The 16347-nt window shown below is 39.5% G+C and overlaps 1 protein-coding gene across 5 annotated transcripts in view; it reads left to right on the forward strand.

The window, feature by feature from the left end:
• Positions 1–16347, forward strand: part of CFAP61 (cilia and flagella associated protein 61) — a 296197-nt gene that overhangs the window by 35505 nt on the left and 244345 nt on the right. For 4 of the 5 annotated variants that reach the window (XM_059134156.1, XM_059134153.1, XM_059134154.1 and 1 more), the window contains one exon: positions 7544–7676. In XM_059134156.1, coding sequence (XP_058990139.1) covers positions 7544–7676 — 133 coding nt within the window. Of the gene's footprint in view, positions 1–7543; positions 7677–16347 lie in introns of those variants that run through there. The other variant, XM_059134157.1, reaches the window with a different exon arrangement.

The raw sequence follows: 16347 nt of genomic DNA on the forward strand, positions 1-16347 counted from the left end.
TAGGTGACGGGGTGTGGGCCTATTCTTATTGATTTTGAGGGGCGTTCTCTGAACCTCCTGAATTTTGATGCTCGTTCCCTTTGCCATATTGGGGAAATTCTCCCCAATAATTCTCTCCAGTATACCTTCTGCTCCCCTCTCATTTTCTTCTTCTTCTGGAATCCCAATTATTCTAATGTTGTTTCGTCTTATGGTGTCACTTATCTCTCGAATTCTCCCCTCGTGGTCCAGTAGCTGTTTGTCCCTCTTTTGCTCAGCTTCTTTATTCTCTGTCATTTGGTCTTCTATATCACTAATTCTTTCTTCTGCCTCATTTATCCTAGCAGTTAGAGCCTCCATTTTTGATTGCACCTCATTAATAGCTTTTTTGATTTCACCTTGGTTAGATTTTAGTTCTTTTATTTCTCCAGAAAGGGCTTTTATATCTCTCGAGAGGGTTTCTCTAATATCTTCCATGCCTTTTTCGAGCCCGGCTAGAACCTTGAGAATTGTCATTCTGAACTCTAGATCTGACATATTACCGATGTCTGTATTGATTAGGTCCCTAGCCTTCGGTACTGCCTCTTGTTCTTTTTTTTGTGTTGAATTTTTATGTCTTGTCATTTTGTCCAGATAAGAGTAAATGAAGGGGCAAGTAAAATACTAAAAGGGTGGCAACAACCCCAGGAAAATATGCTTTAACCAAATTAGAAGAGATCCAAAATCGTGAGTGGGGAGAAAGGGGATAAAAAGAGGTTCAAAAAGGAAGAAAGAAAAAAAAAAACAAAAAGAAAAGAAAAAAAAAAGAAAAGAAAAGAAAAGAATTTTTTAAAAAAGAAAACACCTTTCAGAAAGTGGTTGTTTTTCTGTTTCCAGAATTGCTGTTCTTCTTCTCTTCGATCTGCCGATGGATTTTCAGGTGTTTGCAATCTTTAGATAAGCTATCTAGCTGATCTCCGGCTAGCTGAAGCAGTCTCAGCTTGCTACTTCTCCGCCATCTTGACTCCTCGTATCCAAAGTTTTTTAGTGAGGGAATGAGGTAAGGAAAGCAAAGGTTGTTTGGTTTTTTTCTTCAATCAAGAAGTAATATATTATCTTAATATTATTAAAGAAATTAAATTTATGGTTTAAGAACCTCTGGAAAAAAAGTCTCCAGGCCTTGATGTTTTCACTGCAGAATTTTACCAAACGTTTAAAGGGACACCTGGGTGGCTTAGTTGGTTAAGTGTTTGCCTTTAGCTCAGGTCATGATTCCAGGATCCTGGGACTGAGCCCCGCATCAGGCTCCCTGCTTGGTGGGGAGCCTGCTTCTCCCTCTCCTGCTCTCCCTGCTTGTGCCTGCTCTCTCTCTCTCTGTCAAATAAATTAAATCTTAAAAAAAAAAAGAATTTTACCAAATGTTTAAAGAAATAATACCATTCTACATAATCAATAAAGTAGAGTTTTTGTTTTGTTTTGTTTTTTTATTAACATATGATATATTATTTGCTTCAGGGGTACAGATCTGTTCATCAGTCTTACACAATTCACAGAACTCTCTATAGCACATACCCTCCCCAATGTCCATAGCCCAGCCACCTTATCTCTCCTCTCGACCCCCCAGCAACCCTCAGTTTGTTTCCTGAGATTAAGAGTCTCTTGTGCTTTGTCTACCTCCCCGGTCCCATCTTGTTTCTTTTTTCCCATCTCTACCCCCACGACCCCATGCCATGCCTCTCAAATTCCTCATATCAGAGAGATCCTATGATAATTGTCTTTCTTTGATTGAGTTATTTTGCTTAGCATAATACCCTCTAGTTCTGTCCTCATCATTGCAAATGGCAAGACTTCCTTTTCTGATGGTTGCACAGTATTCTATTGTGTATATATGCCACATCTTCTTTATCCATTCATCTGTTGATATCTAGGTTCTTTCCATAGTTTGGCTATTGTGGACATTACTGCTATGAACATTCGGGTGCACGTGCTCCTTCAGATCACTACGTTTGTATCTTTAGAGTAAATACCCAGTAATGCAATTGCTGGATATAGTATTCTTGACTGCATATTTTTCTCATTTAGTGCTCTGAATATATTATGCCAATCTTTTCTGGCCTGCCAGGTCTCCGTGGATAAATCTGCTGCCAATCTAATATTTCTACCATTGTATGTTACAGACCTCTTGTCCCAAGCTGCTTTCAGGATTTTTCTCTTTGTCACTGAGACTTGTAAATTTTACTATTAGATGATGGGTTATGGACCTGTTTTTATTGATTTTGAGAGGAGTTCTCTGTGCCTCCTGGATTTTGATGCTTGTTCCCTTTGCCAAATTAGGGAAGTTTTCTGCTATAATTTGCTCCAATATACCTTCTGCCCTCCTCTCTCTTTCTCCTTCTTCTTCTGGCATCCCAATTATTCTAATACTGTTTCATCTTATGGTATCACTTATCTCTCAATTCTCCCCTCGTAGTCCAGTAGTTGTTCATCTCTCTTTTTCTCAGTTTATTTATTCTCCACCAATTGGTCTTCTATATCACTAATTCTCTCTTCTGCCTCATATATCTTAGCAGTAAGAGCCTCCATTTTTTATTGCACCTCATTAATAGCTTTTTTAAAATTTCAACTTGGTTTGATTTTAGTTATTTTATTTCTCCAGAAAGGGATTTTATTTCTCTAGAAAGGGAGTCTCTTGTATCTTCCATGCTTTTCTGGAGCCCAGCTAGCCCCTTGATAATCATCATTCTGAACTCTAGTTCTGACACTTTACCAGTGTCCGTATTGATTAGGTCCCTAGCCATTGGTACTGCCTCTTGTTTTTTGTTTTTTTGAGGTGAGTTTTTCCCTCTTTGTCATTTTATCCAGATAAGAATAGATGAATGAGAAAACAAAATACTAAAAGGGTAGCAATGACCCCCCTCCCCAAAATATACACTAACCAAATCAGAAGAGACCTGAAACCAAGGGGAGAAAAAAGGAGAAAAAACACCACACACACACACACACACACATTTGTGGACTGGTGAATAGAACAGAGCCACACACTTGATTTTGGGTGTATTTTGATCTGTTAGAAGAAACTGCCTCCCAAAATTTTAAAGAAAGAAAAATTTATATATATACAAAAATAAGGGTAAACATAATGAAGGGATGGAATATGACTGTAAAGATGAAAATTTAAAAAGATTATAAAAGAATTGATAAGTTGGTTGAAAAAAGGGGGAAAAAAAGAGGAAAGAATGTGATCAGGCTGGAGACTAGAACAAAGCCATGCGCTAGATTTAGGGTATATTTTGATCTGTGAGAAAAAAACTGTATCCCAAAATTTTAAAGAAAGAAAAACCTATATGTATAAAAAGATAAGGTTAAATATAATGAAGGGATAGAATGTAACTATAACAATGAAAATATAAAAAGATTTTTTAAAAGGTATTGATAAGATAAAATAGTTTAAAAACATTAAAATAGAAAAAAATTTAAAAATAGAATAAGACAAAATAAAATTTTAAAAATTTAACTTTGAAAGACTAAAGAATCACACACACACAAAAAAGCCATGAATTCTATGTGTTGCTTTCCCCTAGCTCTGGAGTTCTGCAGTTCTTATTGATTGGTGAACTTGATCTTGGCTGGGTGATCTTGCTGATCTTCTGGGGGAGGGGCCTGTTGCAGTGATTCTCAAATGTCTTTGCAGAGGCGGAATTGCACCACTGTTACTAGGGGCCAATTTAAGCGATCTGCTGGGGTTCGCTCTTGGAGCTTTTATTCCCTGAATGTTTTCCTTAGAGCTTTGAGGGACGAGAGTGAAAATGGCAGCATCCTAGTCTCCAGCCCATAGTTGCTGAGGGCTTGGGGACCCACTCCTCAGTGCACCCTCATAGAGATGCAATCAATCACTCCCTTCTCCCTGATCTCCGGCCACACTCTAAGCTCACCCAGCCTGTGACCGAATGTTTCTATATCTGGTGCACGGTCCCATTTGGAGTTGCCAAACCCAGCAGATTCCTGCCATGTGCTCCCACACTGCTCCTTCTGGAGGAGGAAGGAGAGTCTCCCCAGATCTGCCATTTGTGGGCTCCCCGCTCAAAGAGCAATGGCTGGACTGTGCCTTGGATCATAGTAGGGATGGAATATGACTGTAAAGATAACTGTAATGACTGTAAGAATATGACTATAAAGGTAACCCTGAGCTGAGAGCCCCTCCTTGGCTCCATCTCTGCAGCTGGCTTCCACACTTTGATATCTGGCAGCTCTGCCGCCCTCAGATACCCCTGGGCTTTCTGTGAACCCTTAGGTCCTGAGATCACTGTGTCCCTGTGAGGGCTCCACCTCCCACTTAGCCTTTGGAGCAGTGTCCCTCAGTGGAGCAGACTTCTGAAAGTTCTGACTTTGTGCTCGCTGCTATACTGCTTTCTGGGAGCCGGCCCCTACTCCTATAATCTCTCTTCCCTTGTGTCACCTCGGATTCACTTCTCCACATATCCTACCTTCCAGAATGCAGTTGCTTTTCTGTTCCTAGAATTGCTGCTCTTCTCTTCAATCTTCTGTTCAGTTTGTAGAGGTTCAGAATGGTTTGATGATTATCTAGCTGAACTCCAGAGACCTGATGATATTTAGGTCTCCTTCTCCTCTGCCATTTTGCTCCTCCCTCAGGAAAGTAGAGTTTTAAACAGACTAGTGATATTGGACAGAATGAAAGAGTTTATATCCACAGTGGCCAGTGGGCAACCAGCACAATGAGTCAAGCATTACGGTATGACTTCTCCCATTTCATGCATTGATTATAAATGTTCTTTGGTTGCTCTTTTGACCCTTCCTTCCTAAGTAGTAGTAATATTAATAAGAGTAGCACATCATGCATTATTATCTCACCATTTAATTTATTGTCTTTATGACAGATGAGAAAACTCTGGCACAGAGACGTTAAGTGATTTGCCCAAGGTCACAGTTATGAAATCCGGACATAGGCATTCTGGCTCTCAGTCCAGACTTTGGCCACTACACAGTATCATTTATTCTCCAATCTTTTCTTTTTCTTTTTCTTTTTTTTTTTTAAAGATTTTATTTATTTATTTGACAGACAGAGAACACAAGTAGACAGAGGCAGGCAGATAGAGAGGAAGGGAAACAGGCCCCCCGCTGAGCAGAGAGCCCAGGACCCTGGGATCATGATCTGAGCCGAAGGCAGCGGCTTAACCCACTGAGCCACCCAGGCGCCCCTCTCCAATCTTTTCAAAAGAGAACTGTGAGCCTTCAGTGCATTTATTGTGGATCTTTGGTGTACCCAGCCACAGGTGGCTGCTGGAAGCTCTCACAGAGATTGTGTTTCCACAAATATAGATGGGCAGGTAGGCAAAGACTACTTTAAGAAATTAGTGTGTGGGGGGCACCTGGGTGGCTCAGTGGTTTAAGCCTCTGCCTTTGGCTCAGGTCATGATCTCAGGGTCCTGGAATCGAGTCCCGCATTGGGCTCTGCTCAGCAGGGAGCCTGCTTCCTCCTCTCTCTCTCTCTCTGCCTGCCCCACTACCTACTTGTGATCTCTGTCTGTCAAATAAATAAATAAAATCTTAAAAAAAGAAAAAAGAAAAAAGAAATTAGTGTGGAGCTGAAATAGCTTGTGAAATGGCTATGGTGTCAGATATAGTCCCATCCATCCTAAAGACACAGCTGGTGAGCCACCCGGGCTCAGATGGTTAAGCATCTGCCTTCAGCTCAGGTCATGATCTCCAGATCCTGGGATCAAGCCCCATATTGGGCTCCCTGCTCAGAAGGAAGCCTGCTTCTCCCTCTCCCTCTGCCCCTCCCCCATCCTTCTGTCTTTTTCCTTACTTATACTTTCTCTGTCTCTCTTAAGTAAATAAAATCTTAAAAAGAAAAAGAAGATCAAATAGGGTGATAAAGATGGCATGGTAAGGAAGTAAAGTAAGAAGAGATAGAAGTTAGTAGCCAGATCAAATATATTACAGGGAAACAAACAAACAAAAGGTAGAACTTTTTTTTTTAAAGATTTTATTTATTTATTTGACAGAGATCACAAGTAGGCAGAGAGGCAGGCAGAGAGAGAGAGAGAGGAGGAGGAGGAAGCAGGCTCCCCGTGGAGCAAAGAGCCAGATGTGGGGCTCGATCCCAGGACTCTGGGATCATGACCTGAGCCGAAGGCAGAGGCTTTACCACTGAGCCACTCAGGCACCCCCAAGGTAGAACATTTTAATAAGAGAAGTACCAGGAATTAAGTATAAGAGCATCCTAGACAGGTAAAATAGATATAACCAAGAGTGTACTAAATATAAATATAACTAAGAGTATACTAAAAAGAAGAAATGACTATTATTGGAGTTCCAAGGCCAGCATTACCACGCTACCATAAGCCTGGTTCTTGGTTCCCTCTCTCCTCCCACACTGGTTGTTCTGTATACTGGTACAGAATCCTGACAATGGAAATTTGACGTGAATGTCTCCAAGATGGTGAGCAGAACTTCATTATTTTTAACCAGCATTCCCCCTTTATGGGAAATGGAGAGATGTCTCAAGGAATAAAGGATAGACTTCTGTTCAAGATGGCCATGGAGTAAGACCCTGAACTTACCCCACTCCATGGACATCCCAAATCAATGGCTATATCAGAGCAGTTCCCTCCTGAAGAAGAACTGAGGACTGACTGAACAGCTTCTGAACAGCACAGCGAACAACAGAGGGACCATAAAGAGAATGGCACGAGAGACAGAGATACAGGAATGAAGGGAGCCCCCACCCTGGATGCTGTGGACTTAGGTGGGCAGAGATAGTATGAGGAACCATGAGCAGACTCATCTGCCCACAGAAAAAAAGCCTCAGTTTAAAAGGGCAACTAGAATATAAAGGAACCAGCCCCAGGACCCTGCCAAATGGCAGGGGAGCTGCTGGAACCTTCTCTGAGTCAGAAGAGCTGATGAGCACGATGGTTTCTGTTCCCCATCTACCTTGATAGGAATAAAGGGTACCATGGGCCAGAGCTGGGTAAATGCATAAATAAGGTTAAATATTCTTTAAATATTCTTTATGCTGGTACTTCTCAGTCTTTAATACATAACTGTGTCACTCCAGAGGAACCGATAATAAGAAATTGTCTTTAGACAGTGGAATTCTTTTTGGGGGAGGAAGGGGATGCTGAGGACAAGGTCATGGAAGTAGTGCTCCTTGAAACACAATTGGGACATGCTGTCCCCAGCTTTTTGTCCTGTCTCGTGACAAATACTGCCTTATATTCTATATCCAAGTAAGTGAATGTGTTCCCTTTGCCTGGAATTGTCTACCCCCACGTCTCTTGACATAACTCTCTGCCCTTCTCTTCATCCAGGTCTCAGCTCAGATGTTCTTCCTCAGAGAGGTCTTCCCTGATCACTTGACCCTGTCACTCCAACCCAGAGCTCTTACCCCTATTTGAAATGTTTGAAGGGATGTCATAATGTCATTCTGTTTCTCCTATTTGAGGGCAACTTCATGTTGTGTGTTGCTGTGTCCCTGGCATTTAGAATGGGCTCCGGCACGTAATAGGTGCTCCGCTGAAGGAAGGAAGACCCAACCTAATGAAGCCTTCGCATTAAACAGGGTAGAAGATCATGATGACCTCATGCCAATCTTTCTGCGCCATGACATGCTTCTTAAGGAAACTTACGGCGAGTACTTCCTGGCTGAACTGATAGAGGCCCAAGATGAAGAGAATCATGCCATCGTGTGTGAGGTTGGTGATTAATCTGCCTGGGGATGCACTTAGTGAGGGAAATGAAAGAAACAAGCAACATTTTTCCTGGTTTTTGCTCAGCTCCTCCAGAGCTGCCATCCCCTCCCTGTTTCCTGAAGCCCTTCCAGCTGGCTTGCCGGGGCCCCTTCATAGTGGTGACATCCTTCCCCATGTGACCTGGCTTTAGGTTTATAGGTTTTTGTGAGATGCTTCCAGAGACTAGGCTGCTGTGGACTCTGTGCCCTGCCCCTGAAGGTAGGGATGGAAGTTGGGGTGAAAGGAAGAGATTCTTGAGGGCACCTGGGGGAATTTCTGAGACCCCCCCCAGGATCCCAGAGACCACAGACCAGCATCCTGCTGGCACATGGATTTTGTCTGACTTGGAAAATAATTCTTCTTTTGTTTTACCAAAATTTCACACTTACAGAAATCTTCTAGAGACAAACCATGAGACTTTTAATTTCAGGAAACAAACTGAGGGTTCATAGAGTAGAGGAGGTAAGAGAAATAGGTTGGCTGGGTGATGGACATTAGAGAGGGTATGTGTTATGGTGAGCGCTGTGAATTGTGTAAGACTGATGAATCACAGACCTGTACCCCTGAAGCAAATAATACATTATATGTTAATAAAAAAAAAAGAGGGGCGCCTGAGTGGCTCAGTGGGTTAAAGCCTCTGCCTTCAGCTCAGGTCATGATCTCAGGGTCCTGGGATCGAGCCCCGCATCGGGCTCTTTGCTCAGCAGGGAGCCTGCTTTCCTTCCTCTCTCTGCCTGCCTCTCTGCCTACTTGTGATCTCTCTCTGTCAAATAAATAAAAATAAAATATTTTTAAAAAAATAAATAAATAAATAAATAAATAAAAAGAAAGACAAAAAAAAGAAAGAAAACTTCTAGGCACCAATTCTCAAAATGGTAACATTTGAACATATTTGCTTTATTTTTCATTCTCTTTGCTTGCTTTTTCTCTCTATATTTGTCTGTTTTTATATATAAACATATATATTTATATTACTTATGTTACCTGGTAACATAAATGTATGTACACTGTAATATATATATATATATATATATATATATATATATATTAGATATATTAGATATATCTATCTATCTATCTATATATATATATTAGAACTATTATATATTTTTCTGAAACATTCAAGAATGATTGTGGGGCTCCTGGGTGGCTTAGTGGGTTGGGCCTCTGCCTTCGGCTCGGGTCATGATCCCAGAGTCCTGGGATTGAGTCCCACATCAGGCTCTCTGCTCGGCAGGGAGCCTGCTTCCTCCTCTCTCTCTCTCACCCTCTGCCTACTTGTGATCTCTCTCTCTGTAAAATAAATAAATAAAATCGTTTAAAAAAAAAATAGAATGAGCTGTGGATGCTACGCCCCCTTCACCACTAAATACTTCAGTGTGTATTTCCTAAAAACAAGAATGTCCTCTGACGTAACTGTGGTACCACGTTCAGGTGGAGCACCCCATTATTCTAACTACAGACCTTACTCCGATTGTATTCACAGTCCTTTTCAGCAGAAGTGATTCCTCATCATCTGCTGCACTCAGGTGCCCTGTGTCTTCAGTCCCCTGTAATCGGAACAACTCCCCAGTCTCTTTGTTTTTCAGGACAATGATAGTTTTGAAGAGCGCAGGTCTGTCATTTTGTGCAGTGTGTCTCAATTTGGAGTTGTCTCTCGTTTTCTCATGATTTGATTTAGGGTGTAGATGATTAAATTTCGTTGTATGAGTGGCCAGTATTTCAAAATTAGGAGGGTGTATGTAACAACTGGAACATCTAGCTTCTCTGGAAAAATTGGAAGGCCTGCTGTTGGACCCCAGTGAGTTGGCCCTTTGGAGCAGCTGCTGCTGTAGACAGTGCAGGTAGGTACCCTCGAGCCCATCACCATTCCCTGTGTGCCTTGGGGGTTCGCAACCCTCCTGCCCCTGAAGGAGGGTCAGTTTATATCAGTGTGGCCTTTGCTAGCATGGTAGTTGTGACCACTGTTTCAGAACATGCTTCACAAGGGTCCTAATTCCACAGCATCCATCCGGGAAGGCTTTACTGAGATGGGAGGTGGGGATGGCAGTAAAGAAAGATGGAACCTGCCCTCTCTGGTTTGACAGCTGTAGACCCTGGGGTCCACCTACACCCAAGGGAGGAGGGGAGAAGAGACCCAGGTGAGAGCTGGCAAGATAGCTAGCTTTAGTGTGTCTCAGCTCAAAGCAGCAAGCAGGCTGACCTGGCCCCAGAGGCAGCCACTGTGGGCAACTCTGCAACTCTTGAGGTGGTCACTCATCCTTGCCCTGCCCCCAGAGCATTCACAGGGACACTCCTCCCTCACAGAATTTTAACTAGCTGTGGCTTCCTTCCCTGCCTCTGTCCCCACAAGATTTGATAATGAGGATTCGATCCCAGTTCTGATAGCTGAATATCAGTGTGCAGAGGTATCTTTAACCCTTTGTGTTGGTTGAAGTGTGCTGAAATAGGCCTTCCTGAAAAATACCGGGAAGGCATTCTACCTCATTCCCTACTCCGTCTGAAGCTTTGGGCATTCTTAAGGGTTGAAAATGCTGCACTAGGGATATTCACAGCATCTGCTCAGTGGTATGGAGAAATTGTCTGACTGGAAATAAAAAAAAATTGAGACTTGGTGCCTTAGGGTAATCAGGGAAATGTGTGGTGACTGTTCATCTTTAGGAAGGATAGGGCCATGACCCATGGCATCTGCTTTGTGTGTATATAAGAAATGCGAGGAAAAGATTTTAAAGAAATAAGTACTCAAACTTGAGCATATGTTGAAATGACTTCTTGGGGTGATTAGAATACAGATTCCTGGGACCCACCCTCCGTGTGATCTTGTAAGTCTGGGATAGGCCTGAGAATGTGCATTTTTCACTAGTTCTTGGGTGATATTGATGCTGCTGGTTCAGGAACCACATTTGTGCACTCAGTTTTAAAGGATTGACGCTCTCCTCCAAATGGCTCACTGTTGACTTATATACAGGACTCTCACAAGGGCAGCCTTTTGTTGATGATTTTAGTAATCAAGAAAAGAAAGCAATTGAACTGTGAGTGAAGATGTTCTCTTTGCATCACATGAGAAATATAGAGGCAGCTTCTGTAAAGGCCTTTAAAAGAGGTTTATATAAGCTTGGAATGAAGATTGTTTTGACAGCAAAATCTTATTTTGAATGAATTTTTGTGTTACCTTTTGCATATCATAATAATCAATAAACATGGATAGAACCCTTGGGTACCCAGCCCTATATGTGAATACTTCATAGAATCCCAAGGTTCAGGCAAAGATGACCACAAATTAGTTTGTTTTGGTTTTGTTTTTGTTTTTCAAGTGGATATTTGACCTTTGCTTTGTGCCAGTTTATTGAAAAGTACTTAAAGGTGGAATTCAGCAGTTTTACTTCTAGGATGATCATTCAGGGATTCTTCATACACTGATTTCTCTATTTGAGAAAACTGTAAGAGCTATTCAAAGAATATTGCTTTTCTTGGGAAACTTGGAATCAAAAGTTCTTTTATTCTGATAACATGATCTGTTTGAGGCTTGGTTCTACATCAGTGGTTCCCAAGCTCAGTTTGTAGGAGAACCACCTGGGAGACTTTTAGACTATCCCCATGCCAACAAACTTGTATCCAGAATGTATAATGAACTCATATAGTAATAAAGAGAAAAAGGATCTAAATGAAATGTGGACAAAGGATTTGAATAGACATTTCTCCAAAAAAGGTATACAAATAGCCAATAAGCTCATGAAATGATGCTCAACACCATTAGTCATCAGGAAAATACAAACCAACACCACAATGAGATACCACTTCACACTTGCTAGGATGGTTGTAATAAAAGAGAGGGATGATAACAAGTGTTGGTGAGGATGTGGAGAAAGTGGAAGGAACCTTCATAGACTAAAGGTGGGATTTTAATATGGCACAGCCACTTTAGAAAACAATCTGGCATTTTCTCAAAAACTGGAACATAAAATTACCATTTAACCCAGCAGTTCCACTCCTAAATTAAAAATACAAGTCCACCAAAGACATGTACACAAACATTCATAGCAGCATTATTTGTAATAGCCAAAAAGTGGAAACGACCCAAATGTCCATCTGTTGAATGAATAAACAAAAAGGTGGTATAGCCACACAATGAAATATTATTAGGAGATAAAAGGGAACGAAAGACTATGCATGCTACAACATGTTTGAACCTTGAAAACATTATGCCAGGTGAAATGCATCCAGACTTCAAAGACCACGTATTGTATGATTCTATTTATATGAAAGCCTAGGAAGAACAAGTTCATAGAAACAGAAAATAGATCAGTGGCTGGAGAAAGAGGTGGATGGGGAATAATTAATAAAGGGTATGGGGTTTTTATGGGGGGTCAGGGGACAAAAACTTTTTGGAATTAGTGGTTGAAGGTATCTATCTTTATGAGTATATTAAAGCTACTGAATTGTATACTCTTTAAAGGTTTATTTTTATGGTAGGTGAATTATATCTCAATTAAAAGTCCTGATGCTGGGATATACTTAGATCAAGTAGATCAGTTGTTCATGGTGAGACGTAATCAGCATTTCTAAAACACTCCTCATATGGTCCCAGTGTGCAGTCCAAGTGGTGAAACAGTTATCTACATGCTGGACAACAAAAATGTGAAGGACAGGATGACCTTAGAGAGATAAAGTCATTAGTTTCTTAAGGTGAGAACCGGCCCTAAATATTAGATTCTGAGATCCTATCCATAATATTTGTTTCTTCACCATTGAAAGGGTTTTATTTTTCATTTTTAGGTTTTTGCATTCTCCTTTAAGGACTTCCGTATGTTTTCATTTGACCTCTACCTTCAGGCTAATGAAAAAAGGAAAAGTCAAGGAATATTTGGGCCCAGTAGCAACATTTTGAAGACTATGTCTTTACATGATGAGACAAAACTACTGAGAAGTAATGACTCATGCAGACCCCAGTCAGGCCTTTTAATGACCAAAAGGGACAGTCCAGTTTAGTCAGGCCTTTGTTTTTTTAGAGAAGGCTTTTATTTATTTGTCCCAGCTGTATTGAGATGTAATTAACATACATGATTATGTAAGTTTAAGGCGTACACAATGTTGATATGTTACATTTATATAATGTAAAATGATCACACTATAGCATTAGCTAGCACCTTCACTGCATCACATAATTACCAGTACCTTTTTGTGGTGAGAATGTTTAAGATTCATTCTTTTAGCAACTTTCAAATATCTAATTCGATATTGTTAACTAAAATCACCATGCTGTACATTAGATCCCCAGAACTTATTCATCTTACAACTGGTAGTATGTGCCCTTTGACAAACCCCCCCTACCCCTTTCACTCACCTCCCAATCCCTGGTATCTATAATTTTACTGTTTCTATGTGTTCTTTTTCAGATTCCACATATAAGTGATATCATATAGTATTTGCCCTTCTGTGACTTAAGCTTAGCATAATGCCATCACAGACCACCCATGTTGTTGCAAATAGCAAGATTTCCTTCTTTTCTCATGGCTGAATAATATTCCATTGTATGCATATCTTTTAATTCATTCATCTGTTGAAAGACACTTGTTTCCATATCTTTCCATATGTGAATAATGCTACCATGAAAATGGGAGAGCAAATGTCTGTTTGAATACAACTAAAAGTTGGATATACAACTAAAAGTAGTATTGCTAGGTTATATGGCAGTTCTATTTTTAATATTTTGGGAAACCTCCATACTGTTTTCCATACTGGCTGTAGCAAATTACATCCCTATGAACAGTGCATGAGGGTTACTTTTTTTTTTTTTTTTTAAGAATTAAGAATTGTATGCCCTACCAACTGAGTCAGCTGTGGGCCTCATGAGTGTTACTTTTTCTCCACCATCTTGCCAATGCTTGTTATCTCTTTTTTTTGTAATGGTAACCATTCTAGTAGATATAAGGAAATATCTCATTGTGGCATTGATTTTCATCTCCTCATGATTAGTGAAGTTGAGCATCTTTTAATGTACCTGTTGTACCTGTTGTATGTATTCTTTGGAAAAAAAAAAGATCTATTCAGATTCTCTGTCCATTTTTAAATTGGATCTTTTTTTTCCTATTGAGTTGTAGGGAAGTTTATGCATTTCGGTTATCAACCCCCTATCTAATATTTCAGCATCTGGTTTACAAATACTTTCTCTCACTGTGCAGATTGCCTTTAGTTTGGTGTCATCTTACTAATTTTTGCTTTTGTTGGTTAGTGTAGTTTTGGTGTCAGATCAAAAAAATTGTTGCCAAGAGTTTGCCAAATTTGGTGTCATCTTACTAATTTTTGCTTTTGTTGGTTAGTGTAGTTTTGGTGTCAGATCAAAAAAATTGTTGCCAAGAACAATGTCAAGGAGCTTCTTCCCTACATCTTCCAGGAGTCATACAGTTTCAGGTCTTATGTTTAAGTCTTTAATCTATTTTGAGTTAATTTTTGTGAGTGGTGTGAGATGGAGTCCAATTTCAGTCTTCTGCATGTGGCTATCAGTTTTCCCAATACTGTTTATTGAAGAGAGGGTCATTTCCCCATTGAGTATTCTTGGTTTCCTTGTTAAATATTAGTTGCTTATATATGGGTGTTTATTTCTGGGCTCCTGATTCTGTTCCACTGGTTTCTGTGTCTGCTTTTATCTTAGTACTGTACTGTTTTGATTATTATAGCCTTGTAATATGATTTGAAACCAGCTTTCTTTTTTTTTTTAAAGATTTATTTATTTTAATTTTTGAAGATCTACTTATTTATTTATTTGAGAGAGACAGAGAGCACATGCAGGTGGAAGGAGCAGGGAGTGGGAGAGAGAATCTGAAGCAGACTCAGTGCCACGTGTGGAGACAACATGGGGCTGGATCTCATGACCTGGAGCTCAAGACTTGAGGCGAAATCAAGGGTTGGTCACTTAACTGACTGAGCCACCCAGGTGTCCCTCTAGTTTTGTTCTTTTGGTGTCTTCTAGGGTTCTATACAAATTTTAGGGTAGTTTGTTCTATTTTTGTGAAAAATGCCATCGGCATTTTGATAGGGATTGTAGTGACTCTAGAGATGGCTTTAGGTAATATGAACATTTTAACAATGTTAATTCTTCTAATCTTATTGTTTTTGATACTATCGTGAATGGGATTGTTTTCTTTATTTCTTTTTCAGGTATTTCATTGTTGATGTATAGAAATGCAATTGATTTCTGTGCATTGGTTTCATATTGTGCCACTTTACTGAATTCATTTATCAGTTCTAACAGTTTTTTGGTGGAGTTCTTAAGATTTTCTATATATAAGATCATATATCATTTTCCAAACAAAGACAGTTCTACTATTTTACTTACTACTACTTTACTGCTTCCTTTCTGAAGATTTTTTTTTCTTTTTCTTGACTGATTTCTCTGGCTAAGACTTACAGTCCTATGTTGAATAGGAGGGGTGAGAGTAGGTACCCTTGTCCTTTTGCTGATCTTAGAAGGAAATCTTTCAACCATTCACTGTTGAGTATGATGTGCTATGGGCTTGTCATAAATGCCCTTATTCAAGTAAAATATTTTTCTACTATATTTATTGAGCATTCTTCTCATGAAGGGATGTGACATTGTCAAATGCTTTCTCTGCATCTTTTGAGATGATATGATTTTTATTTTTCTATTAATGTATCATTTCTATTGATTTGTGTATATTAAACCATCCTTGCATCACAGGGATAAATCCTGCTTGATCATGGTGTATGATCCTTTTAATGTGCTGTTGAATTCACTTTGCTAATATTTTATTGAGAATTTTGTGTCTGTATTTGTCAGGGATATTGGTCTATAGTTTTCTTGTAATACCCTTTGGTATCAGACTAATGCTGGCCTCATAAAATATTCAATTTTTTAGGAAAGTTTGAGAAGTATTGGTGTCAATTCTTCTTTAAATATTTGGTAGAATTTACCAGTGAAACCATCTGGTCTGGGGCTTTTCTTTGGCAGGAGGTTTTTGATTGCTGATTCAATCTCTTTACTTGTTATTCATCTGTTCATATTCTCTATTTCTTCATGTTTCTGTCTAGGTAGGTTGTATTTTTCTAGGAATTGATCCATTTATTTTAGGTTGTTCAATTTGTTGCCATACATTTGTTCATAGTAGTCTTTTATGATCCTTTATATTTCTGTATTACCAGTTGCAGTGTCTTCTCTTTCATTTCTGATTTTGAATCTTCTCTCTTTTTTTCTTAGTCTAGGTAAAGGTTTATCAATTTTGTTTGTCTTTATAAAAATCAACTCATTGAAATTTTGTACTGTTTTTCTATTTCATTTATTTCTGCTCTGATCTTTGTATTTCCTACCTTCTGCTAACTTTGGGCTTAATTTCATCTCGTTTTCCAAGTTCCTTAAAATGTAAATTTAGTTGTAGATTTATTTTAGATCTTTTTTTCTTAATGTAGGCATTTATTGCTATACATTTACTTCCTAGAAATGCTTTTTCTTTTTCTTTTTAATTTTAATTTTAGTTAACAAAAATACAATATTGGTTTCAGGAATAGAATTCAGTGATTCCTCACTTACATACAACACCCAGTGCTCATCACAACAAATGCCCTTCTTAATACCCATCATCCATCTAACCCATCCCCCACCCACATCCCTCCATCAACC

The sequence above is a fragment of the Mustela lutreola genome, chromosome 9 (genome assembly GCF_030435805.1).
Source record: "Mustela lutreola isolate mMusLut2 chromosome 9, mMusLut2.pri, whole genome shotgun sequence".
Taxonomy (NCBI): domain Eukaryota; kingdom Metazoa; phylum Chordata; class Mammalia; order Carnivora; family Mustelidae; genus Mustela; species Mustela lutreola.